The 27,123-nt window shown below is 38.7% G+C and overlaps 1 protein-coding gene across 4 annotated transcripts; it reads right to left on the bottom strand.

Annotated features, from left to right (window-relative positions):
* Positions 1 to 506: 506 nt before the first annotated feature.
* LOC140464054 (soluble calcium-activated nucleotidase 1-like) lies at positions 507 to 27,115 on the bottom strand. Of its 4 annotated transcripts, none has more exons than XM_072558707.1 (5): positions 26,760 to 26,877; positions 24,570 to 24,653; positions 12,059 to 12,715; positions 10,963 to 11,166; positions 507 to 8,313 (listed from the first exon to the last, which is right to left on the bottom strand). In XM_072558707.1, the coding sequence occupies exons 3-5, from the start codon at positions 12,690 to 12,692 to the stop codon at positions 7,943 to 7,945; spliced, it is 1,209 nt and encodes a 402-aa protein (XP_072414808.1). In that variant the 5' UTR covers positions 12,693 to 12,715; positions 24,570 to 24,653; positions 26,760 to 26,877; the 3' UTR covers positions 507 to 7,942. The 4 variants fall into 4 exon arrangements, with proteins under 4 accessions (XP_072414808.1, XP_072414809.1, XP_072414807.1 ...); XM_072558708.1 differs by having other exon boundaries at positions 26,764 to 26,864; XM_072558706.1 differs by lacking the exon at positions 24,570 to 24,653 and having other exon boundaries at positions 26,760 to 27,115.
* Between the last annotated feature and the right edge of the window lie 8 nt (positions 27,116 to 27,123).

Genomic DNA, 27,123 nt, shown 5'->3' with positions numbered 1-27,123 from the left:
ATCAGTCCTTGGTACAGCAATGTCTTGCCTAACTGCTGCGTTGCTTGAAACTACTCGCCGATTAGAGACGGCAGAACTGCACTGAAGGCCAAAGAGACAGGCCTAAACAGGAATGTGGCTTGCAATGGGCTCCCCTCCGATTTAGGAAAATCAAACCAACCTGCCCTCTCTCATTTAAAACTAGGGAAGGTTACCACTTTTCTCACCTGTTGGCAACAAAGTTAATTGGGCTGGTGCTTTTGCCAAGGCTCTGATGTGGTCACTAATCGACATGTGAAAGATCCTGAATTGATAGAAGGTTAGGAAGTAGGTCATGGGCCTACCCACTCAGAACTTAATTCCTCACGTGTCAGGAATCTTCCTAGTGTCAGCTGCTCAATTATTTGCCTTACCTGTCACCTTCCCTGCCACTTCGATGGAGGGAAAAAGTCCAATTTCATGAAGCCAATTTAGGATTTTGTTAATCATCTTTAATGAAATAGTATAAACTCAAAACAAATGCACACTTAATACACAAATTATTTATTAATATTATATTGTTCACATTTTATTGACTGTCATTAAAGGGAATGGACAGATTTAGAGCCAGTATCAAAAATATGAAGACAGTGTAAGATTTTACTGGTATTTGAAGTTAGCCTTTTGATACGGAACCTGACCAATGGAGCTGGCACCTGACTTACAGATACATCCCACGTGGAAGCAGCGAATCAAAGTTTAACACAGCTTGAGAACATAGTACTATACTGACTGTGACAATTCCAAACATCTTGGTTCCGATCTTGTACTTCAGGGCAATTATAAACATCAAAAGAGCTGATTTCATAAGTAAAAATAATCCATTTATGAATTTGAGCTGTTTTAACACATGAAAAATGCCATTTAATAGAAACAGTTTCTGCAATTAACACAAGTTTGAGAAAATTCTGCAATCATGTCCAACATAAAATACACCAAAATGCACTTATGAACACTGCATAAGCTTTACCTAACATACTGAATGTTAAGGTACCCATGTTCGTGCACCCAATTTGTTCAATCCTACTGCCTAATTGGGTCTTGAATGGTGATACCAAAGTTACCGACAGCTGTTAATATAATTCCATTAAAAATTAAGCAGAGATACTCTAACCAAAAAACTTAATTTCCAAAAATCTAACAAGTGGAATTAATTACATAACTGATTGGTTGGGATCTTAATATTCAGCCAAAATGACAGTGTGATGCATAAAGAGATAGGTGCAAAACAGCAAAGAAAATTCAGTTGAGTCAAGATACTTAAGACAAAAATTATACAAGGAAACATAGACTTATTCATGTCACTTACGATTACTGGCTGGATGTCTCAATCATGTAGGAAATGTAACAGCCAGTTTACACACATTCCCACAGAAAAGAGTGTAATATTGTGATCTATTTTTTGTGACTTTAATTGAAGGATAAATTTGGCTAAGAAATCAGCTACAACTTCCTTTCACATTGTGCCACGGATTCATTTATATCCTCCAGAACAGATAGCTGCTTTCAACTTTGCTTTAAAGGATCACCCAAAAGACAGTATCTGCAAAAGGACAGCACTTATTCTGCAATGCACTGAAATGTCAGTCTGGAATTTTGTCCTTAAACACTGGAACCCAGAACCTCTGAACGAATCTTACCCGTGACACTGTGCAAGAAGTCTTCAGGCCTCAGTTCCTAGTATAATGTGGCATGGTGACTCAATGGCTAGCACTGCTGCCTCACAGTGTTAGGGACCTGGGTTTGATTCCACCCTCAGATGACTGTGTTGAGTTTGCACCTTCTCCCTGTGTCTGTGTGGGTTTCCAGTTGTGTGCGTGCTCCAGTTTCTTCCCACAGCCCAAAGATGTGCAACTTAGGTATATTGGCCATGTTAGATTGCCCGTAATGTTCAAGGATTTTGTAGGTTAGGTGTGTTAGCCATGGGAAATGCCGAGTTACAGGGAAGGAGGATGGGTCTGGGTGGGATGCACTTTGGAAGGCTAGTGTGGGCTCGTTGGGATGAAGGGCCTGTTTCCACACTGTAGAGAGCCTGTGTATAGGTTACTGGTCTTTCTCCATAAGTTCCCACAGGCAAAGGTTGTTTGCTGTTCGAAAACACGTATTCAAGTGATTGTTTAGAAACAATCTGTTATTAAATTGACTTTTGATTGCTTAAGTCTTAACTTGATTCAACAAGATCAAATTGAACTTGTTCTGCCTGTCTGTACAGAAAAGTAATCAAGAATGCATATGACTGTCATAAATAGCAAGTGCTGTCTTCATAAGTTTTATTTATCCAAAAGTCAACAGAGAAAGCTATTGAAAGCTATCAAAAGAAACAGAGAAGAAAATATAGCTGGGTGTAAAATGGGTCAAAATTCTTCATTGCCCATTTAATGCTATTGTCAAATTTACTGCATCCTTAATGAGTTACTGTAAACACACCTCAGTAGAGAAAAGTACAGCAATATGCAATGACACAATCAGACACTTCGGAGAGGTTTTGAGTATGGGTTTTCTGCTGGTCACCAAGACAACACAATGCAATAGATCTACCAATGACGTACTGAGTTAGAACTCACAAGGAACAGTACAGATGAACTTTTCTAATATTACATTGATATCATTAACAGGTATAACCTGTTTAATGACAAGCATTACGATTAAATTATTGTAATATATATGGATTCTGAAAAATCAGAATCCAAATCCCTGACGAAACCACTGCAAAAACAGGGCTGACTTTAACCATATTCGTTATGACCATAGCTGGCAATCGGATAATAATGGGTCTCAAAATCATCCAAATTGTCATGAGTCACCAAGTTCCTTCCAGACAGATCTTGTCTGCTCTGTGCTGACTATCCACCTGGATGAGCCAGTGGAATTTAAATGAGGCCCCAGAATTGAGGTAACCTGGGTTTTAATGCTGGAGCAGTGGGGGTTTCTAATTTAGAATACTACCCACTCGGACAAACTTTCACAGTGTTATGATAGCATGTATATATCCTTATAATTTAGGTAATATGACAATCCTTGGAAGCTTTGGCAGGAGCAGCATCATTGTTAGGTCAGTCCTAGGCTGTAATCCTGCTGTTAACAAATTTTGATTTGGTCAGTAATTGGTACTCTCATGCTGGATTATGTAGCAGTCTTAAGAGAGCAAATTTTGACACATATAAATCTCAAACAAAAAGTTAATTCTTGGCTGTGGATATATTGTCAGATGGATGAGCACATGCTAGATGCTCTTCTGCTATTAAGGGCAACAATGCATGGGCCCCAAACTCTGGATTTCACTCCCTCCACCTCTCTGCGTTGCTGCCTCAGTTTTCTTAAGTCACACTATAAAGCCTCTCTCTTTGACTGAGCACTTTGGTCATCTGATTTAAAATTTTCTGCTAATGGCTGGATATTGTACTTTGTAACGTTTTTGTGAAATGTCATGGGACATTTCATTCCTTTAAAAAGGTATAGATGAGCTGTTATTATTAGGGGTTTGCTCTGACAACACTACAAAACTGTACATTTTACAAACTGAATCAGGACAGGTACTTTTTGATGCCCAAAGGGATGTTTAGTTGAATCATGAAGAATAATCTTAACTATAAGTGCAGCATGGCTATTGTTCTTGTCAGGAGGAAGCACAAGCCATTTAAAAGGAAAGGCACAGTGTGCACTCTGCAGTGACCAGCTGATAGCACCCCTCAGGGAGCATGGGAAATTAGCTCGCACTAAAACAGGCTGGCTGCCATGTCAGAGCCTGGCAGGGTAGACGAGTTCCTTCGAAAGGCTGACAACTTTTTAATTTTGTTTTTGTTCATCCAGGAGAACATTTTCTGAGCAGTCCTGTAAGGGCTGTTGGTTAGGCTGCTTGCTACCCCGTTATAACGGGGAATCATAGATAGTTAAATCTCTACCCAGTTGTAGCAAGCAGTCTAACCACCAGCCCTTATAGGACTCAGAAATTGTGAGCAGGATTCTGTGTAGGTCATGCAGCTGGACAACTAGTCTAGCACCATAGTCACTAATAGTACCATGCTCATTTTAGAAGGTGATTCTATAATAAACAGAATCATTCCAAATCTGGAATAGTTATCCTTAGAATAAAGGAGATTAAGAAGAGCACTACTTTTGAATTTTAATTTGGGATTTCTAGCATCTGTATTTTTAGTATTTTCTCTTTCAAAGGGAGTTTTAAGAGAGGTGTTCAAAATTATCATTGTTTCCAGTAAGGAAGGAGAAACATTTTAGATTAGTCAGTAGTGTGTGGTTACAATATACAAAAGAAAGATGAGGTTTTTTTTGTGCATTTCAGATCAGAAGCTGCTGCATCAATCAGAAGCAAATAACTATATCGGGCTATGGTTAAAGAGAATAATAGTTCTGTTGATAGGCTGGCAGAGGAATAATGACTGAATGACCTTTGTGTTCTGTAAGATTCTGGCATAACTATGCTCAGTACAGTAGATGAATGTTCAAGCTTCTAACACCATATGATACTTGCAAAAGACAAACACACCAACCAGTATATCTTATCGGTTCTCTACAAGTACATGAAAGACTGTAAAAAGGAATAACCCAGACAACAGAAGTTGCTTAGTCTGCCCGTAATTACAGTGTATTCAAACTAAATCAAGAAAAGCAACAATATATGGACTTCATTAAGGCATTTGACAAGGTTCCCCATGGAATACTGGTTGGCAAGGTTAGATCTCATGGAATACAGGAAGAACTAGCCATTTGGATACAGAACTGGCTCAAAGGTAGAAGACAGAGGGTGGTGGTGGAGAGTAGTTTTTCTGATTGGAGGCCTGTGACCAGTGGAATGCCACAAGGATCAGTGCTGGGTCACTACTTTTCATCATTTACATAAATGATTTGGATGTGAACATAGGAGGTGTAGTTAATAAGTATGCAGAATACACCAAATTTGGAGGTGTAGCGGACAGCAAAGAAGATTACCTCAGATTACAACAGGATCTTGATCAGATGGGCCAATGGGCTGAGGAGTGGCAGATGGAGTTTAATTTAGATAAATGCGAGGTGCTGCATTTTGGGAAAGCAAATCTTAGCAGGACTTATCCACTTAATGGTAAGGTCCTAGGGAGTGTTGCTGAACAAAGAGACCTTGGAGCGCAGGTTCATCGCTCCTTGAGAAGTTCAAATAACGAGCCTGACAGAGACAGGTGTCACAGGGAACAGAACTAAGGATCTCCTGCTTACCAGGGAGGTGTTTTAACCAACTAAGCCACAGCAGCACAGAGTTGCAGGTAGATAGGATAGTGAAGGCAGCGTTTGGTATGCTTTCCTTTATTGGTCAGAGCATTGAGTAGCAGAGTTGGGAAGTCATATCCTGTACAGGATATTGGTTCGGCCACTGTTGGAACATTGCATGCAATTCTGGTCTCCTTCCTATCGGAAGGATGTTGTGAAACTTGAAAGGGTTCAAAAAAGGTTTACAAGGATGTTGCCAGGGTTGGAGGATTGGAGCTATAGGGGGAGGCTGAACAGGCTGGGGCTGTTTTCCCTGGAGCATCGAAGGCTGAGGGGTGACCTCATCAAGGCTTATAAAATCATGAGGGGCATTGGTAGGATAAATAGACAAAGTCTTTTCCCTGGGGTGGGGGAGTCCAGAACTAGAGAGCATAGGTTTAGGGTGAAAGGGAAAAGATATTAAAGGGACCTAAGGGGCAACTTTTTCACCCAGAGGGTGATGCGTGTCTGGAATGAGCTGCCAGAGGAAGTGGTGGAGGCTGGTACAATTACAACATTTAAAAGGAATCTGGATGGGTATATGAATAGGAAGGGTCTAAAGGGATATGGGCCAGGTGCTGGCAAATGGGACTAGATTAGGTTGGGATATCTGGTCGGCATGGATGAGTTGGATCGAAGGGTCTGTTTCCATGCTGTATATTTCTACAACTCTATAATTAATAAGTATTTTAAAATAAATTATTTACAAAATTAAAATGACATAAGATTTAATTTCATGTGACAAAAAACATTATCCAGATCACAAAGATGAAAATGAAAATGGAGCAGGAAAGTAAATTTAAAAAGATATGGAAGTTAAGATATAGAAGTAAGATTCGATCTTGTTTCTCGTGAACGGAACTGGTACACTACAGATCAGATCTCTGGTGTAATTACTTAACTAGACCAAAACTAATCTCCAACATCTCCATGTAAATTTTGGATTATGGGACAAGGAGTTACAAAGGCAAATTCCTTTGCAAGCTTCCTGGTTGTACAATGTACAATGTACAAAATCTTGAAGCCCTTGCAGTTCTGTTGAAGGTTTTAGATATCCATAATTTTCAGAGGTATTGTCTATACATTTGAGTGATGTCATTGCATTGGTGCAAGATAACTTGGGGATTCTCTAATATTTTTTACTGAGGTTCACTACAATTGATAGTCAGACTGATCAAAATGCTGCATTTTCTCAAATCAGGTGCCATGACTAAATGCTTATTTTATTGTCCTTAGTACATTCTTCTTCCTCTACTTCTAATTAAGCACTGGAACAACCTGCAGATGATACGAGACATCAGAATTGTTTTAAAAATCTAGTTTCTATATGCCTTTTTCTGCCCCATGGTGATTAATCTTTCCCCAAAAGATATGCAAAAGAAGATTCCATATGGATATGGTTTACACTGTGTGTATAATCAATAATCCAGATGCAAATTTCACTCAAAATTACATTATTTTCCAAAGTGAAGTTAGGTTCAAGTGCCCACTCCTTTGTTGCAAAATCAAAAATATAACCTTGCATTTTAAACAAATCCTTTATATATTTGAGTAGTAACCTAGTGCAGTTTGATGAACATGATTGAAAATGTCCTCATCACAAAAAAGCATTTTAAATACATTTTTACTTCACCATCTGTAAATAACATTTTTGTAGTAGATGAAAATGGCTTAAAAAACCTAATCAGATCCATATACCAGCTTCATTGGCACACTCTAGAAAATTAACAATTTAATCTTTAAAATCTTTTTATAATCATGTACATTACTACCCCGTGCCGAGAAAATAAATGTTTTATACGGCTTCCTCATAGGGCTGAAAATGGACACAGTTCACAGAAACTTGTCACTGTGATTAATTTGATCCTGGACTTATACCAGCTTTGTGGTCAGGGATGGCTTCCAATGTGATTTACTTTAGTCAGGGAAAAGTCATGGAAATTCAATTCATGCTGAATGCAACTTTTGCTTGGAGTTCAGCAATCCTTTGCACAAGTTTATCCAATTTTTAGTGAATTGAGCCAGAAAAACCAGAGCAACCCAGCAGGAATTACACACTACAGTCCTTGGCAATTGTCTGTTCCCTCAAAACAAAGCTCTACAATTGCACCTCTGAGGAAGGACTACTCACGCACACAGCACAATTAATTGCTGCTTAAAGACCACTTGTGCCAGTCGAGTTTGGGATATCTTTTTTAAAAAATCAGTGATGTCGAAAAATTCTTTTCTGGTAATGACTTGAATATCCTATCACTGTGAGATGGCCAGATTCCAACACTGTCAAGTTCTAAGCTATGCAAATTCAGTAATTACAAAGCCAACAAGTTCACAAACTGAACCAGTATTGATTTAATTTTAAAACAAAAGGACATGCACATTTTCTTGATTGATTGCAGACTTTACACCACATAAGCATGAATCAGCATCCCAAGTAAATGTTCAGCAATTCCAGCAAAATTAGTTGTCTGAAGAAAAAAGCAGAGGAAAGTGCGATTCTTGCAATACCTTGTATTCAGTTTTTGACATGTAAACATAGAAGAGGGTATTACAAAAAAAAACACTACTTCAGATTAATGGCAACCAAGAACCATTCTAAGTGATATACCAATTTGGGAATCTGCCCTTCTAAAAATTCTTGAAAACAGTAGTACTTTAATTCAGGTCTGTGCATTGACCGTGACATGACTTATATAAATTCTATCCCTTCGTATTTTATATCCCCGACTTTTGTTTCCTCTAAAAGAAAGCGTCCGTCTAAAGTAAAAGCCATTATATAAGTTGCTATTTTCCCATTATCTTCCTCAGATTTCAGCGACACAATGATTTGATCGTCTGTATCTGGAATAAACTTAAAGGAAGAGAATCCATGAGTCGGATTAACCACTCCAATCTTGCTCACCAAGATCTCTTTAAAATCTTGAGTACATTTAATAATGAGATTTGTTCCTTTGTGCTCATCGTCTTTCTCATTGTATCGCTCACTGCTTGCTCGCCGTGGCAGGAAGAACCAGCGCTGCAGTCGATCACTCCAGGCCGCAGATTCATGAATGAGGTATCCTAAGTAATAACACAAAGGTTTAATTTTGAGACATGGTAATTCATATCAAAAATACTTAGTTAAAAATCACACAACACCAGGTTATAGTCCAACAGGTTTAATTGGAAGCACTAGCTTTCGGAGCGATGCTGATGAAGGAACAGCGCTCCGAAAGCTAGTGCTTCCAATTAAACCTGTTGGACTATAACCTGGTGTTGTGTGATTTTTACCTTTGTATACCCCAGTCCAACACCGGCATCTCCATAATCACAAATACTTAATTATATTCAAGCAATCTCCCTGCCACAGGAAGCATGTTGTGAAACTTGAAAGAAATCAGAAAAGATTTATAAGGATGTTCCCGACATTGGAGTGTTTGAGCTAGAAGAGAGGCTGAATAGCCTGGGATTCTTTTCCCTGGTGCATCAAAAGCTGAAGGATGGCCTTATGGAAGTTTATAAAATCAAGAGAGGAATGGAAAGGGTGACAAGGTAAGGATTTTCCCCAGGGTAAGGCAGTCCAAAACTAGAGAGAACATGGATTTAATGTGAGAGGGGAAAGATTTAAAAGGGACTTAAAGGGCAGCATATTCACACAGAATATGGCGAGTGTATGGAATGAGCTGCCAGAAAAAGTGGTAGAGGTTAGTACAATTACAACATTTAAAAGTAATCTGGATGGGAACATGAATAGGAATGGTTGAGAGGGATATGGCCAATTGCTGGCAAATGGGACTAGGTCAAATTGGAACGTGTGGGTGGCATGGATGAGTTGGACCAAAGAGTCTGTTTCCATGCTATACGTCTCCATGACTCCCATAAAGAACTTGCTGAACTGTACTTGACATGGTAAATAAAAATGTTTCTCTTATTAATAGGATGGCACATGGAACTCTTAAAAAGCAAAGGTATCATGTTATAAAGCAACCAGTTTTTTAAAAGCACCCTCGTGACTTCAGATATGTGATAATAGCCCAAAAATAACAAAACTACCAAGAATTCCATTTTCAAATCTTGGTTAGCCAAAGGAAAAAAAGCATAAATTACATTGTAATTCTAATCAATAGTGTCCATTTGGAATGCTGTAGATATGTAATGCTGGTGACAAAGGCAGCATCAAGTATAGTTGGGAGGTGGTCTGAAGCTACAATTTTGATAGATTAAATTAAAACTGTGGTGTTAATCTGCTCCTGTCGCATACCCTTCCCTGATGAATATACAACATGATCACAAATGAATAGCATTGACAAGCTGCATTTGACAACATGATAGGTGATAACCAAATGAAAGGTGATAACCACCACCAGTATTAGTTGTTGGCTCTTAAATGCAATAGTTGAAGCTATTTAAAGTAACGTAGTAATCAGCAAAACAAATTATTTTCGCTTATTCAGTTCACTGGTGTAATTTCAAAGAGGTCAATCAACTAATTGATACAGTTACGAGTTGGTTACCCTGTTCTGTTAACTGTATTAACCAGTTCCAGGAGCATTGTATCTTACAACTCTAAATTGCACATTTCAGTATGAAACAGTAAAGCCAAAGCATTTAGTTTTCAAAGTATATGTGACAATAATTCCAAGGCAAGTAATGCCAATGGCTTTACTCATCAAAACAAACTGCACTGAATGTTATAATTTGCGAAAATCATAATCTGATTCTGAAGTACAATCAAAGAGAGGTAATGTGTTGTTAGTGATAGGATTGACTAATAGTTCATCAAACAAAACAAATTGATGTGATGGAAACCACTAGCCCTGGCAACCTAGGATGCCAGAGATCTAAAGATGAAAGTTATAATCTCGAGGGCTCCAGTGAAAATTTCTATCAATGTGGTGAAATAAAAGTTTGACAATATTACAAAAAAAATGAACGCAACTCAGATATTTTGGAAAATAAAGATGTGAACAATAAATCATCACATTTTTACACTTACTTTTCCTCCAGACTTTGTGAGCCTTGGAATAATACTAGGTTTTAAAGGAAGCTTTAAAAAAAGGAACATTTAGTGAATACTAATCATTATATCATAAAGTTAAACAATCCAGCATATGGAAGTATTTACAGGGGGAGGAGATGATTTCAATGGAGCCAAAATGGAGCTGGACTGCAGAGACTGGAATCAAAGGTTGCTAGGAAAATTGTCAGTGAACGATGAGGTATCTTCAGAGATAGTTCAGGGACTAGATTGGGTTGGGATATCTGGTTGGCATGGACGAGTTGGACCGCAGGATGTTTCCATGCTGTACATCTCTGTGATTCTATTCCAACTACATTTCCTCAAATGGTAAGGCAAAGCAACCTAATCCAGTGCTCCCTGGATGAAGAGGAGATAAAAATTAAGCTGAGGAAAAAAATGTGCTAATGACAGCTGTCGGGTAAAAAAATACAACTGACCCAGACTGAATACAAAGTTCTGAGAAGGCAATTGAAAAAGCAAATAAGAAACACAGAGTAAATACAGAAAAAGAATGGCAGCTAATGGAACGGGGAATCCCAAAGTCTTCAACAGACACAAATAGTAAAATGGTGGTAAAAGGGGTAGAGTAGGGCTGATTAGGGACCAAATATTTACACATAGAGAAAGAAGAAATGGATATTTAATCGATAATAGAAATTTTCCTCATGTAAAAGCAGTTATTCATTTTTCTTACTTCAGATGTTTCTTACCTGGGGCTTTAATTCCAGCAGCTGTGCGGAGTGCATTGTAGTGAGACACCCAATTTTCATGATTTACATCACCTTTGTAACCAATAACTTTCACCCATTCTGGATTTTCATTGACTACCTCTCCTGTGGTGGTAGTCCATTCCTTACCGAGTCCACCCACATAAAGGTGCTCGTCTTTTACTGCCAACCATTCAGCTTTGAAACCTTAAGGAATAGCAGAACAAATGTAGAATCATAGCAAAGGTACTCCACAAGTAATGTTCTGGATTAAGAGTATACATCTGAAGCATCAGCTAACTCCTTTGCTTTATAGATTCTGATTGACTTAAGACCATAAGACATAGGAGTGGAAGTAAGGCCGACTTGTGAATATTCTGTTTTTGTTCAAGATATACACATGGCTGTACTGATATAATTCAGTAAAACAGAATTTAATTAAAAATATAACTTCAATTATCCAGGGGTGGTATCCTGAGTTTGAAGATACACTCATGTTATCTGCTTGAAGCAGCTGTGGAGTTCTGCAATCCTTGAAGCTCCCACCACTGTTCCCACAGTATTATTGTCACACAACTGCCGATTTTCTTTCAATATTTTTAACCAATCTGCCTCTAACAGTGGTATATTAAAATACCCAAGGAGGAATAACTCCTCTTTCCTCCATATTATTTTCATGTTCGTATAAGAAATAATTCTGGTCCCAATGGTATGTACACAACTTTAATATGTTGTGGAAGTAATTCTAGGAGACAACCAGAGTATGAGAGTAAAAAAAAAGCACCTCCATACACTCATGGTAACATTTCAAAGTCCAGGGCTAGTTGTATCAGCAATGTCAATAAACTGGGACCAGATCATCTTCCCATCCTCTCAGAAGGAACAAAACTGTAAATAATTTTAGTTTAACACACAGGAAATAAAAATCTATGTTAAATAGTACAGCAATAAGTTCTTCATTTCTCCACCATCATATCTCAATATGTTTGTTAAGACTCCATGTTAAGTGAGATTCATAGCAATTGACAAAGTATAACAATCCATAAGACTAGCAGAAATTATTTGTGCAAATTAATGATAGAATAAATTACTTTGGTACCTTTCTCAACAGTTCCATCTCCATCTGATAGAATTACCCAAGGGACTGCCTTATCACCATCAATATCATATACGACACCTGTCCTATCATCCACAGTGTAAAGCTTTCCATTAAATGCTATGAGTTCCGACAATTCCATGCCACGTCCTTTTTCTGACAAATGTGTTTTGAGAATGGATTCATTTTTGTCCCATTCGAGAGTTACTTTGTCACCACTGTTTGATAATATCAAGTATCCTTTCTTTAAGTAACTAAACCAAGTGTCACTGTTCAATTCGTTCTTTGAGTTAGTGTCCAGGTCAGCAATCAGCCCAATACGGTATCGGATGCCTTCCAGGGTCTTCTGTGGGGGTGAAAGTGGGTACGTGTCATTGTATCTGTCCTTTGGAAAATTATCAATCGGCCAGTTGTGGGTATTTCGTGGATAAGGGCTATTTGGGGAACCTTTGTGAAAATACAGCATGTAGAATATGAAAAGAACTATGATTGCTGCGAGTATAGTCTTCCATTTCAGGTGAAAACGTGAATCTCTTGAATTTGTCATGGACGCTATAACTGGAAGACCACCAATGGATATGTGAAGGGAGTTCATAGAATCATTTCCATTGGATAAACCATATAGGTATACCGACATGAAGCTAGAGCAGAAGCAGAAACCTATATGAAGGAAAAATACGGTTTAGCAAAATTCAGAAAAGCTTCTTAATCACATAATTTGAAGGACAATTAAAAAACAAAGAATTTTTGCATAATGGCTATAAAAGGTGATAATTCTATATCATTTCTTCACATGTATGGTATCAAGCAAAAACAGCTGACTTTGATTTGATAATTATTGTGACTGCAATGTTAATATACTACTTGTACAATAATTAGCATGACTCAACACCACAAAGTGCAGATCTTTACCACTTAAAGCAAGTCAACAACAAAACATAATGTTTACCCAAAGAGAAGCAACTCTTCAGTGACTTACAAATAACCTAAAAAGCTTCAAAGTTTTTTTGAAACAGAAGCAAAGCCCAAAATAACTACTTAAATGGAAAAGTTGTCTTGAGTTTTAGCTCTCATCTTTCCCAAATTTTCTCAAACGTTTGATTGATAAGGTTAGCTTAACACTCTTCTGTTTTGTTCCGCTTATTCCTTCTCCCACGGTAATTGATTTAGCACAACAAAAATAAAATTGAATGCATCACTTCAGTGGTTTGCACAATTTATGTTGATTTTATGCAATGTGGGCATTGCTGCCTGGTCAGCATTTATTGCCTACCTCTTGCTGCCCTTGAGAAGGTGCTGATGAGCTGTCTTCTTGAAATGCTGAAGTCATTTTTGATATTTAAGGAGAGAATCCCAGCACTTAGTTTAAGTGACACTGAAGGAACAGTGATGGAGTGTAGCTTGGAGGGGAGTACAGAGGTAATGGTATTCTGATTAATCTGTTGACCGTAACCTTCTAAAGGGCAGTGGTCATGGGTTTGGAAGGTGCTATCTAAGGTGTTGAAATTCTGTAGTGTATCTGTAAATGATAACACTACTACTACTAAACATTAGTGGTGGAGGGAGTGGATGTGGTGCCAACCAAATTGTCTGTTTTGTCCTTGATGATGTCAAGCTTCTTGAATGTTGTTGGAGCTGCACTCATTCAGCCAAGTGGGGATTATCCATCACATTCCTGACTAGTGCCTTCATACTCCTGACATGTGCCTTGTAGATGGTGGATAGGCATCAGGAGAGGAGTTACCACAGGATTTCCAGTCTCTGACCTGCTCTTGTAGCCATAGCATTTATATGGTCAGTCCGGTTCAGTTTCTCATAGAATCCTTACAGTGCAAAAACAAGCTCATAGAGTCTGTATTGATCCCCCAAAGAGCATCCCACCCAGACTCACCTCCCCATAACTCTGTATTTCACCATCGTTAATCTGCACATCCCTGGACACCATGGGGCAATTTAGCATGGCCAATCTCCCTAACTTGCACAATTTGTACTGTGGGAGGAAACTGGAACACCTGGCAGAAATCTATGCTGACAACGTGCAAACTCAAACACATTCACCCAAGGCTGGAATCAAACCCGGGTCCCTGGTGCTGTGACGCAGTAGTGCTAACCAGTGCTCTGGTCAATGTTAACTCCAGAATGTTGATTATGAGGGACTCATCAATAGTGATGTCATTGAATGTCAAGGGGTGAAAGTGAGATTTTCTCTTGTTGGACTTGGTCATTGCCTGGCAATTGAGTGGCGTGAGAGTTGTTTGCCATTGACTGTCCAAGACTGGATATTATCAAGGTCTTGCTGTATTTCAGTCATGAATAGTGAACATTGTGCAATCATCCACAAACATCCCTACTTCTGACCTTATGGAAGAGAGAAGGCCATTGATGGGCCATTTGAAGATATTTGGGCCAAGGATACTGCCCTGAGGAACATCTCAGATGCACAGTTTTGAGGCTACATTAACATGATGCCTCATATCCTCTGTGTGAAGATGGGACTTTACCTCCACAGTTATTGTGTGGTGGTCACTCTTACTGATACTGACATGGAAGGTTGAAGTTAACTGTCCTTTCCCCTTGTTGGGTCTTTTGCCAGCTGCCACAGACCAGGTCTCGCAGTCAGCTCAAGGTATCGATGAGCTGTATCAATAGTAGTACTGCCATATCGTTCTTGGTGATGGACATTGAAGTCACTGACTTAAGAGAACAATCTGCACCCTGACCAACCAGAGGGGAGATAGTCAATGATAATCAGCAGGATGTTTCCTTTCCTTTGCTTGACCTAGTGCCATGAAATGTGATGGGGTCTAGAGTTAATGTTGAGAACTCCCAGGTTGGAGGTGTAATGGACAGCGAAGGTTACCTCAGATCACAACAGGATCTTGATCAGATGGGCCAATGGGTTGAGAAGTGGCAGATGGACTTTAATTCAGATAAATGTGAGGTGCTGCATTTTGGGAAAGCAATCCATTAAGTGTATAAGTCCTGCTAAGGTAAGGTCCTAGGGAGTGTTGCTGAACAAAGAGACCTTGGAGTGCAGGTTCATAGCTCCTTCAAAGTGGAGTCGCAGGTAGATAGGATAGTGAAGAAGGCACTTGGTATGCTTTCCTTTATTGGTCAGAGTATTGAGTAAAGGAGTTGGGAGGTCATGTTGCAGCTGTGCAGGACATTGGTTAGGCCACTGTTGGAATACTGTGTGCAATTCTGGTCTCCTCCTATCAGAAAGATGTTATGAAACTTGAAAGGGTTCAGAAAGAATTTGCAAGAATGTTGCCAGGGTCAGAGGATTTGAGATGTCATGAGAGGTTGAATAGGTTAGGGCTGTTTTCCCTGGAGCATCAGAGGCTGAGGGGTGACCTTATAGAGGTTTACAAAATTATGAGGGGCATGGATAGGATAAATAGACAAAGTCTTTTCCCTGGGATGGGGGGAGTCCAGAACTAGAGGGCATAGGTTTAGGGTGAGAGGGGAAAGATAAAAGAGACCTACTGGGCAATTTTTCCAGAGTGTATGAAATGAGCTGCCAGAGGAAGTGGTGGAGGCTGGTACAATTGCAACATTTAAGAGGCATCTGGATAGGTATATGAATAGAGGAAGGGTTTGGAGGGATACGGGCTGGGTGCTGGCAGGTGGGACTAGATTCGTTTGGGATATCTGGTTGGCGTGGATGAGTTGGACCGAAGGGTCTGTTTCCGTGCTGTACATCTCTATGACTCTATGATTGCTCCTTTCCAAATGATCACACAGTGTCACCTTTTGTCTGGCCAGTGGGGCAGGACATATCTGGGGATGGTGATGGGGTTATCTGGGGCATTGAGTATAAAGCTATGATTCCCTGAGTTTGACTATATAAGGTTGTTGCTAGACTAATCTGTGGCGAGTTGCCAATTTTGGTACCAGCCCCTGATGTTGCCAAGGAGGACATTACAGGGCTTAGTTTGCATAGTCATTTCTGGTGCCTTAGTTGGTGCCAGGCAATCTGTCTGATTTCATTCCTTTGTTGAGACTTATTAGCGATTGATACAACTAAAATTTTCCTTCCCTAAAAGGACATAAATGAACCAGATGGGTTTTTACGATAATCAATTATTTCATGCACATCATTTAAGACTAGATTTTTAAAAAATTTGAATAGGAGTCTTCAGGACAATGGATTACTTTTCAATGACAATAGCATCACTGTCATCACCCCTTTGTGTACATTTCACATATAAATGATAGTGGTCATGAAACTGAACTCTGGGGCAGGCAGAGGACATTACTTCGCTCTGAACCCTTTATGACATTAGCCCACTGATCAGTTCTTTCCTCTCATCTTCTACTCATAACCAATTTTGCCCTGAGTACCTAGAGTTTTAAATTTAAAGATGTAGAGAAAAAAATATTAAGTTATTTTAGGTACTTTTATTATACATGTATAGTTTACTGCAGTGAACTGGAATTCATAGTGTCTTGGATCATACAGCATGGAAACGATCCATTGGTCCAAATTGTCTGCGTCGACTAGACATATGATCTGGTCCCATTTGCCAGTATTTGGCCCATATCCTTCTAAACCCTTCCTGTTTATGCACCCATCCAGCTATCTTTTAAATGTTGGAATTGTACCCACCTCCACAACTTCCTCTGATAGTTCATTCCATACACACACCACCCTCTGCACGACAATGTTTCCCCTCAGATCCTTTTTAAAATCCTTCCCCTCTCACTGTAAACCTATACCATCTAGTTTTGGACTCTCCCACCTGAGGAAAAAGGCCTTGTCTTTACACCCTATCCACATCCTTGTGATGTTATAAACCTCGATAAGGACACCCCTCAATCTCAGTTGCTCCAGGTAAAAAGCGTCAGCATATTCAGCATCTTCCTATAACTCAAACCCTCCAGTCCCAGCAACATTCTTATCAATCTTTTCTGCACCCTCTCAAATTTATCAACATCCTTCCTATAGAAGGGTGACCAGAATTGTACGCAGTAATCTAAAAGTGGCCCAATGTCCTGAACAGCTGCAATATGATGCCTCAATTGCTGTGCCTTTCCAGCACCACTCTAATCTTGTTATACTCAATGTTCTGACGAACGAAGGCAAGCTTTCTTCACCACCTCATCTACCTGTAACTCACTTCCAAGTAACTACACACCTTCATCCCTTTCTTCAGCAATACTTCCTCAGTCCCTGAGTTGTCATTAAATGAAATCTAGTCAGTTGGGACAGCTGTTTACTAAGTTGTTGTTTGGATAATCCTGAATATTGCATTCAATAATCTCCAAAATCATTCCTGCAAAATGTTTCAGTTATTTTGCATGGAAAATTATTAGGTTACGTGCATTTGTTTTGTCACTTTTTTTGAATATGGCCATTGTGATAGCCTGATTATAATCTACTAGCACTTTCCTAGTGGTAACTGAGTTCATCATAATGATTATCAGTATATTCTAAATTTTCATGCTTGTCTCAATATTTTCATTTAAATTCCATGTAAAGATATACAATGTGTATGTTGAGACACACTCTTTTCAGCAAACTGTTATTCATAGCATCTCCAATGAATACTTGAGAAAGCAGTCCATTCAGAATACTCATTATCAGTTACTTACCAGATTCAAGTCAAATTGCATCTTTTAGAACTTTTACTTCCATTCTTGCTACTGTGGAACTGTCAGCTTTTACTGTTTCATTCTACATTTACAGTTGTGTGTTTTTTCAGTGTCTTAATTCTTATGATAAAGTTTTTAATACATTTCTACATTTTTTATATTCATTCCAGTGTGTCTCTTCGCATTTTTCACTCAAGGGTTTGTAGAGGTGACTTTTTCCACTATTTCATTTTTGATTTGCTTGTCACCCATTTGGGATCATACTTATTTCATCTCAGCTTAATTGATGTATACTTGCGCTAAACGTGAAGTATTATTTCATTAAATAGTGACGCATTGCTTTATACTTAAATGTTGACAATTTGGCCACTCAAATCCAATTACCTCAATTACCTACTCACCCAAACTAATTTATAGTTGTAAAATCCAAACTTGGATCCCGGTTTCTGACATAATTGTGTCCCAGGTTATGTCAAAATCGATTGCTCTGAGGCCCATGTCACAGGGTGCTATTATATCCACTTTTGTTTTGAACCATGATCGGTGTCATTTAGAAATGGGTTAAAGATGGGTAGTCATTGCATTGATCAGCATTCACTGGTGCCGACCCACTTAGATTTCTTAACGTTTCCATATTAAATGAGACTTTTTCATAACAATTAACTAGCCTGTTTCAGTAATATTCAAAATGGAGATCTCAAGCTAATGATTGTAATTCTTTCTGTTGCTTATTTCATTCTAATCAGACCAACTTCATTTACCTCCTGGTTGCTGTTGAGATATGGTTGGTTGCTTTTGTTTCCTTCTGAGCATTCAATTTCCCCAAATGGTGTAACAGATTCCATCCTATGGGCTCATCTATATATGGAGATGTTGCCATCATATTTATAAATGTTGTGCAATGGCTTTCAGTTATTTTGTCCTATTTCTACTTCTTCGACTGTTTACATATAAATGTGGATTCGTGGAGAACTAAGGATATATTTCTGTTCCTTGCAAGTATAAACAGAATTCTTTGAAGTAGTAATTTATTCTCAAATGATCATAACGATGCCCTATTTTCATTTCCATAATTAGGTAAATGGTCTTATTTATCTTTGAAGTTTTCATGCACTGGACTATTGGAAACTTTAAGCTTACATAACTTGTGGAAATAACCAATTGAAGCTCAGTCACTCAGACAAAAAGTTATTAGGTTTCAGATCCAAAACTGAGTTTTGCAATGAAACCTGATGGAGGTTTGTATTCAAGACATTCTTTGTCACTTACAAAGTCTACTTGTTTCTTTGAAATATTCCTTAAATTCATTCAATATTGTGCAATGATTTGGAGATGCCGGAGTTGGACTGGTGTTGGGTGATTTGTAATATTCTGCAAGATCTCTTCTGGATCCACATTCATGTCAGTAAATTAAACTAGAGATTTTTTCCTATCAATCCAGCGCAGTGACTTCCTCGCCTGCAGTACCTTAAACTTAATATTCTCATTCTTGTGTTTAAATTTGACCAAGCCCCACCTCTCTCAATCACTTCCTGGAGCTCTACAAACATCTCACACCCATTCAACATTCTTTAGAATCTGGACCATTGTGCATCCACCCAACTCTTTGTCCCCTTCATTATTGATTGTACCTATTGCCACTTTGACCCAAAGGAGCAGTATTGACTGTCACTACTTATCAAAGGCATTACTTTAATCTAATTACAATACTCAAATCAGCCTTAAAAAAAAAGATTGCGACAGTTGACGCAAGTTTCCGTGAACAGGACATAGGTCATCAATTGCACAATGAGTAGAACCAATCAAACTTGTCCAGCTGCTTCTTCAACATGCCTATGTAAATACAGTTCATATTCCACTGGGTGGGGTCCCTGCAATAACTTTAATTTGCCATTTAACCTTTTCCAAGTGTGATTAAAGTTACGGATCTCATTGTAGGCTACATTAGGAAATATTAATGTGCTCCATTGTTTTGAACAACAAGGATATCAAAATTTTCAAAGATGTTTTAGAATTCCTGGACATATACTTTCTACTTCTGCTTGGGGGCTGAAGAACAGGGAATGGAAAATGTTGAGGTCAAAGGGCACTGGTATGGTGCTGCTGTTCAAAAATCAGAATTGTCTAACAAAATTACCATGACAACTAACTTTGGTCCTCACTCTGAAAACTGATGATTACTAACAATATTTAATCACTGCAACTTCAATTCATGTAAAACTTGCTATGCTGTTACTTTTTCACAATGTATTCTTTGTGATCCTGTGTTAGCACACTGAGATCCTAGTATACTTCAAAATGTTTCCATAATACATGTAAATTTAGGAAAAGTTCTGTAGAACATGGAGTAATTTATAACCCTAACCAGCATTTACAATGAAGACAACACTAAAATATGTTCAACTACTTTAATGTAAAAATATGGTATTCAATGATTGTATAATTTAATCAAAATATTGCTTAGCAATATTTAATTTTATCTCGCAATCACAAAGGGTTTAAATCTGGCATACAGAAAAGCCTTTGCCTTTTTGAGCTGGTGTCAAGTTTCCATTCTTTTACAAGCCAAGCTTATCAGAGTCTTGTTCTGTTTTCTAACTATTTATGGTGTAATTAGAAACATGAAACAACTTTAAGGATTAGAGACCCAAGAGAACCTCACCAAAGCTCCACCATTTTATTTAGGATAAATTAGTTTTATGATAGTTTTACATAAATTCGCAATTAAAGGAAATATTACAATAATTATTATGTATGGCTGTTCAGGGCCACAATAGATAAGTATCATGACTCAACTTAGATTGATTAGTCTTGGCATCAGAGGATTAATATAGGAAAAACGGTATTTAAGATGATGTGTTCCTGATAAACTCAAGACACCAGTTTCTAAAACCTAAAGGGACTTGAGAATCGGAGGCACATACAGCTTAGACAAGCAGTGCCTTGAGATCTAAACAAGCTAACTACAGATTGAACCCATATGTGGCTGTTTGCCAGAGGGGTATCAACTTATTGAAAAACGCACTTCAGCAGACTGCATCTGCCTACAAGTAAGACACAGATTTCTCAAACACCACATTTACCCAAAAACAAGTAATAAAAGAGCCCATTATTCAGTACTCCTGCAGGATTTCAGTTTCAGCAGCTGAAGCTTGCTTTACATTTATGTTATTCCTTTTCTCAAATAAATGCTTTAGTTGTAAGGTCTATGCTTCTCCCTCTACCTTAACTTTGATCAGAAACTTACTTTGCAAAGTGCATATAAGCAAATTTTCACTAACTGTTTCTGTTCACAAGGCATTTTATATGCTATATTGTACAGATACATCTTTATGTCAACTGAATTTTAGAATTTACAGTTGTACATATTTACTAAAATATATTTATTCAGAGAAAACCAGCTAATGAATGATTCATTTACTGGTTACACTATTGGTTCGATTATACAACATGTAGGAAAGAAAATTACAGCTAATTTCATCTTTAGGTGCTGCACTGTCACCATTCTGCTAGTATTATCTAGTAAAATAAAAGCAAAGTAAGCCTTATCAAATAGAAACAGAAAATGCTAGAAAAAACTCAAGATTACGCAGCATCTGCATAGGAGACAGGAACAGAGTTAATGCTTCGTTTCCATGATGTTTCACTGAAATATTAACTCTCTTTCTCCCTCTACATATTATTTTCTGTGCTTATTTCAGATTTCCAGCATCAACAGTTTCTGCACACCAATTCAGACTTTTTTTAAAAAGTCATCAATTGAGGGTCCTTATTTGAACCAAAAGCTTGCAATATGGTTGCTTGATATTACTGGTTGACAGTGAGCACTCTGGAGAAAAAGCATTACTGAAACCATAGCCTGAAAGTCACTAAGACTAGTGTAACTGTATAATATTCCAACAGAAGACACACTATCATGAGAAGCATTAACACTTTATTTCCAATGGACTGATGTCTCCACTAAATTGATATAAAAAGGCTAAGCATTCACAAAGTAACTTAGTTCACTGTAGATTCTTAAATTACGGAATACAATTTTCAAAGCAATTAATTAATTTCTCAATGAAATGTTGCAGGCTTCTAACCATGGGATTAACTGTGGAAAAAAGAAACCTATTGGTCGTCCTTAGCTACAGATAAATTAAAACAATGACAGAGGTCTCATGGGATGATTACGTGGTGAAGAACAGACTTCATAATGCAGCATTCCATCAAGCCTTTCAAATATACCTAAGGGTTTCACCAATGGATTGTTTTAAAGTGACTGTTAGTAAATCATAAAATAAAGTTTTACAGTAAGGACCCATTAAACATCAGCAGCAACCATCCTCCTTAGATGGAACTAAGTTGACAAACCCCATTTCCTGCAAACAATGCCTCCAAATAAACTAATTGGACTATAACCTGATGTTGTGCTTTTAACTTTGTCCTGCAAATAGATTTTTCTTGTAAATGTTCACTCCTATACTGTCTGACTGATTAGGATCATGTGCAGGTTTTGCAGTACTTACTAATCTTCCAGATTAGAGTGGTGCTGGAAAAGCACAGCAGTTCAGGCAGCATCCGAGGAGCAGGAAAATCGATGTTTCGGGCAAAAGCCCTTCATCAGGAATAGACATTCCGGATGAAGGGCTTTTGCCCAAAACATCAATTTTCCTGCTCTTCGGATGTTGCCTGAACTGCTGTGCTTTTCCAGCACCACTCTAATCTAGAATATGGTTTCCAGCATCTGCAGTCCTTGTTTTTACCTGACTAATCTTCCAGCTTGATTAGCATCCTACCCATCACCAATGAAATCTAGCAGCAATGTATGACATCTATAAGATATAGTGCAACATCTTGCCAAGGCTTTTTTGACAGCAATTTCCAAACCTCCAAAACTGATAAAAATAAGGTCTGCTGGCACACCATCACCTGCAAATCCTCCTCCAAGTCATGTAACATTATCATATTAAAATACATTATAATTCCTGCACTGTCACTGGGTTACAGTTTTAGAACTCCTTCCCTAATATTTGGACCAGAGCAATTCATGGTAGCAGCTCTATACCACCTTCTCAAGGACAATAAATGCTGGCTTTACCAGCGAAACTCACGTTCTGTGAAAGAAAAATAATTTCCAACATCCTGCTTATTCAGTCTGGATTCTCCCAGTTTGTTTTGCACGTCTAATTTTCTGCAGCAGTCACTATCTCCTATTTGCCCAATTACTTAGGTGGCATTGCAAAAAAATACAAAAACGGATGTTTCTATCCATTTGTTTGTATGTCACCTGCCAAAGGTGTCCACTTTGAGTAAAAGGTTCATATATCTGCAGCCATTTCCCAGTCTTCACAAAAAACAAAGGAAGTCAGTAGTTTTGAATTGGGGCCTGACTTTGCACATATGCATAAAGTCATGGGTTATATCAGTGGTCTCAAAAAATCAGATTTGTTCTGGTTGGATCCAACCAATAAATTCTCATAGCTAACTGTGGAGGAACAAGTTTGTAAAAATACTTGTCAGAGGACTTCTCCAGTTCTTTACATTCCACAGTTGCCATTCCACAAAACTATAACTAAAAACATTGTAAACTAGGAAAAGATTGATTAGCATTAAATTATCAAGAATCAAATAAATCAAGCAATAAGAAGTACATAAAAGGAAGAGAGTAGCTAAAGTAAACATTGATTGCTTAGCAGATGAGTGTACGGAATTAAAATTGGAATACAGGGAATAGCAGAGAATTTAAACAAACATTTTGCAAATGTGTGTTGGGAGTGCTAATAATAGCAGAATATCTGCACAAAAGGGAGAAACTTAAAACAATTTTCAGTGGAGAAAACGTACTCGACAAACTAATACAGCAGAACCTCTATTATCCAAAGGACACGGACAGAGAGTATTTTGTTCAGTTAATTGAATTCAGGATAATCGAATAACATAGTTTAGCCAAGCATCGGGATCTTGCGATCTTGTCAGGTAATCCGACATTTGGATAATCGAATGCCAGATCATCGAGGTTCCAAAGTATCGGGTTGCTAGGATCTCAAAAGGAGTAGCTGCAGAGACAGTGGAATCCTAGGTTGCAATCTTCCAAAAGTCCCTAGATCCTAGAAAGGTCCCAGTAGCTTGGTAAATAGAAAATAATGTTGTTATTTAAGAAAGGATGGAGACAGAAAGCAAAAATACGATAGTCCAATAGACTATCGTTCCATTTTTTGAATCTTTTATTAAATAGTAGGACATATAAAAAAACTATAATCTAATCAAGTTGAGTCTATGCATTTTATGAAAAGGAGACGGTGTTTGAAAAATTGACCAAGGTTCTTTCAGGATGCAACAAGTAGGATGAATAAAGTGGAAGCAGTAGGTGGGCACTTGGACTTCCAAAAAGTATTCAATGTGGTGTCACAGAAAGTTACTATTCAACATAAGAGCTCATGCTGTTGGGGTGATATATTAGTATGGGCTAAGAATCAGTTAACTAACAGGAAACAGGAAGTCAGGCTAATTGGACAATTTTCAAGCTGGCCAATTGCAAATAGCGGGTGCAAAAGCAATCAGTACTGGAAACTGGGTTATTTAGAATTTGCATTGACAATCTAAAGAGACCAACCTACCAAAGTACAAAGATGCAAGTTGTGTGGAGGACACAAAGAATTTGAAAGGAATGGTAAGCAGGTGAATGAATGGAAAAATTGGCAATCCCTTTGGCAATAATACACATCCCCTACCCCCAAAGTCAGGCTTTAAGGACCTCAACTCAGCTATGTCTCTATTGGTAGCACTCTGGCCTCAGAATCACTCAATGATACATTGAAGTCCTACTCCAGACACAAAAACCAAAGCAGACATTCCAGTGCAGTATTGAGGGAGTGCTGCACTGTTAAACGTAGCGTGTGGAGGGGCTTTAGTGGTACAGTGGTAGTGTCCCTACCTTTGTGCCAGGAAGCCTGGGTTCAAGTTCCACTTGCTCCACAGGTACGTAATAACATCTCAAAGCAGGTTGATTGGAAAATATCTATAAATCAATTGGTTAAGCACTATTAAATTACATTCATATCAAAATCTTGTTTTAATTCCCTCCTATAAAATGAATTACAATCACCTTTTTCCTAACAGATATCAATAGACATTTAAACTGCAATAGAAAAACTGATGAAACCTTAGCAAGAAAATTGGCAATCACTGTTAATGTGCATTTATATCTACCCCAAAGCTGGATGGAGGAAGGCAGGATTAGTTGTTCATCAACATAATCATTTTATATTAGGTAGGAATTAAATGTATCCATATGCTTTATTGAAAAATGTTAACATTTCAGGATCCTTATAGACGCAAAGTTACAATATTTTACAATAGTGACATAAATAATGATCATGGCCTACTCATGCAATCCTCTCAATCAGTTTTTCATTTTGCTCTGCTGCAGATTTCGATTCATGTCCTGAACCAACTTAAACATCAGTGAGCAATGTGTAACCTCTCTTAGCTATCTAAAACTCATGTTTTGCATTGCATACAGCAGGCGGAGCTGCTTATCAAGCTTAATTAAAATGTCAAGGGATAGGCTGGCTTAGTAAATTTAAATATATGAATGATGGTGAACAAAACAGATTACAACGGAAGCCCTGTTGAAGAGAGGAGCAGAACTCCTTCAAGAAAGAGATATGTTTGGTTAAACACTAAACAATTTAAAAAAAGGAACTGTGGATGCTGGAAATTAGAAACAAATATCAGAACTCAATCAAAGGAGGGTCACTAGACCTGAAACATTAAGTTTGCTTTCTCTCCACAGATGCTGCCAGACCTGAGTTTTTCCAGCACTTTTTTTTGGTTCAAACATAGCAATATTTCTGCTGGAGTTCAAATTCATCTTGGTTGGCATTGCAGACCAAAGAATATTTGACTGACTGCCTGTTATGGATATTTTTAAATCAACCTGTTCAGACATGTTATGACACACCTCTAGAGCAGGTGAATCTTGAACTCAGGCCTTCTGACATCTGACCCAAAGGTTGGGACACTATCATAAAAGCCATGGACAACCTATTATACAGTGCTAACGATTCATTCCATAGCATGCAATGAAATTGAAGACTGCTTGTTTTGTGCCCCCTCCTAGGGCCAATTTTGATCTGTCAAAGTTTATTAGTACTGAATTTTAATTCTACATTTGGTGTGCACCTGCCTGATTGGGGTGGGAGGGGTAGGGAACGATGAATACAAAAAGGAATAGAGTTATCAAGTCTCATTCCAGACAGCCCAAGGCTGCTGTCAGTGAAGTAAATCAATAATTACCAGGCTAAACCGGCCACCAACACTCCCACAGGCCACAAGAGGTTGGCAAAAAAAAACTTTGTCAGTGGCACTCACAATCCAAAACCATAAACCAGTGAAGTTTATCAATTAAGTAGCCACGCATCATTGTCATCATCAGTTTTAATTTTATCTTTGTTTGGTGTAAATTTATGTACATTTAAATATATGTAAACTTGTGGAGCTATGACGACAGAACCACAATGTGAAAGATTTTAAATTTGCAAACACATGCCCAAGTCTTGCACCACAGTCCTGACAGAAAGGGATCCTATTCTAGTTGGATGACATACCTATGGCAATTTTCAATTGAAAAAAAACCCACAGGTTTAATAACTAAACGAAATCCTACTCTCAATAAATGCCAAAGAACACGGATTGCATAAAGACTGCAGGTTATAGGGGATGTGTGGGAAGTTTATGTCAAGCAGTATAAGATTGGGTACAGCTCCATGGCACGAATTTGCAGGAACTGAGGGATATAAAAACAATCGACTATCACATTGCCCCAGCTTTGATAGATCACCTCGTATTCCTGTGATTTCGCATACTTAGCCCAGCAAGCAGGGACAGTTTTAATTTGCAGCTGAACTTCCTGATTAATGCAGCAGCCCTGTGCCACTGGCAGGGCATGCCCTGGGTGCCCTGGGGGGACGTGTGCTCCTCACTCCCATTGCCCTTGGCAACGCCGGCCTGGGCAAAGGGGAGTCGGTGCCGTGATCCCCAATCTTTACCCTGTTGTTTCCCGCCGATTATAGGAAGAAGGGAGGGAATCGAGAAAGCGGTGACAAAGCTGAGTGATACTCACCGACCTGGCTTCGTCGCTTCAACCCCTTCGCTCCCGCATTCCGGTACGGTAACTGACACACCAGGCGATCACTCACCTGTGAACTTCCGCCGGGAGACAGCAACCCCGCCCCCCTCCCCAGCCAGCGAAGAGCGCAGGCGCCACCAGATCGCAGCCGAATACGCATGCGCCAGCCAACTGGCCATGCCGTTTTTCCTTCTCCCCCAAAGTGAGCCAAGGCCAACCCCTCCCCTCGACCATACATGTTTGCGTCACTTGATCCGAATACGCATGCGTCCGCGCTCCCGGACTGACGCGCATGCGCTGGGTGGCCGCTGGTTTTCGCCGCCCTCCGGCGCTTGCGCAGTATTGCCCTCCGGGAGGG

The sequence above is a fragment of the Chiloscyllium punctatum genome, chromosome 39 (assembly GCF_047496795.1).
Source record: "Chiloscyllium punctatum isolate Juve2018m chromosome 39, sChiPun1.3, whole genome shotgun sequence".
In the NCBI taxonomy this organism is placed as follows: Eukaryota; Metazoa; Chordata; class Chondrichthyes; order Orectolobiformes; family Hemiscylliidae; genus Chiloscyllium; species Chiloscyllium punctatum.
Note: the sequence above shows the minus strand (reverse complement) of the source record. Positions and strands in the feature narration are given on the sequence as shown.

What these genes read in the sequence shown, in the direction of transcription:
- LOC140464054 (XM_072558706.1), bottom strand. Translation starts at nt 27,003, where the DNA reads ATGTATGGTCGAGGGGAGGGGTTGGCCTTGGCTCACTTTGGGGGAGAA. An exon ending in GAAGCGACGAAGCCAGGTCG is followed by an intron (nt 12,716 to 26,759) that starts GTGAGTATCACT and finishes TCCTTCATATAG; the next exon opens with GTTTCTGCTTCTGCTCTAGC. An exon ending in TGCTGGAATTAAAGCCCCAG is followed by an intron (nt 8,314 to 10,962) that starts GTAAGAAACATC and finishes GTTATTACTTAG; the next exon opens with GATACCTCATTCATGAATCT.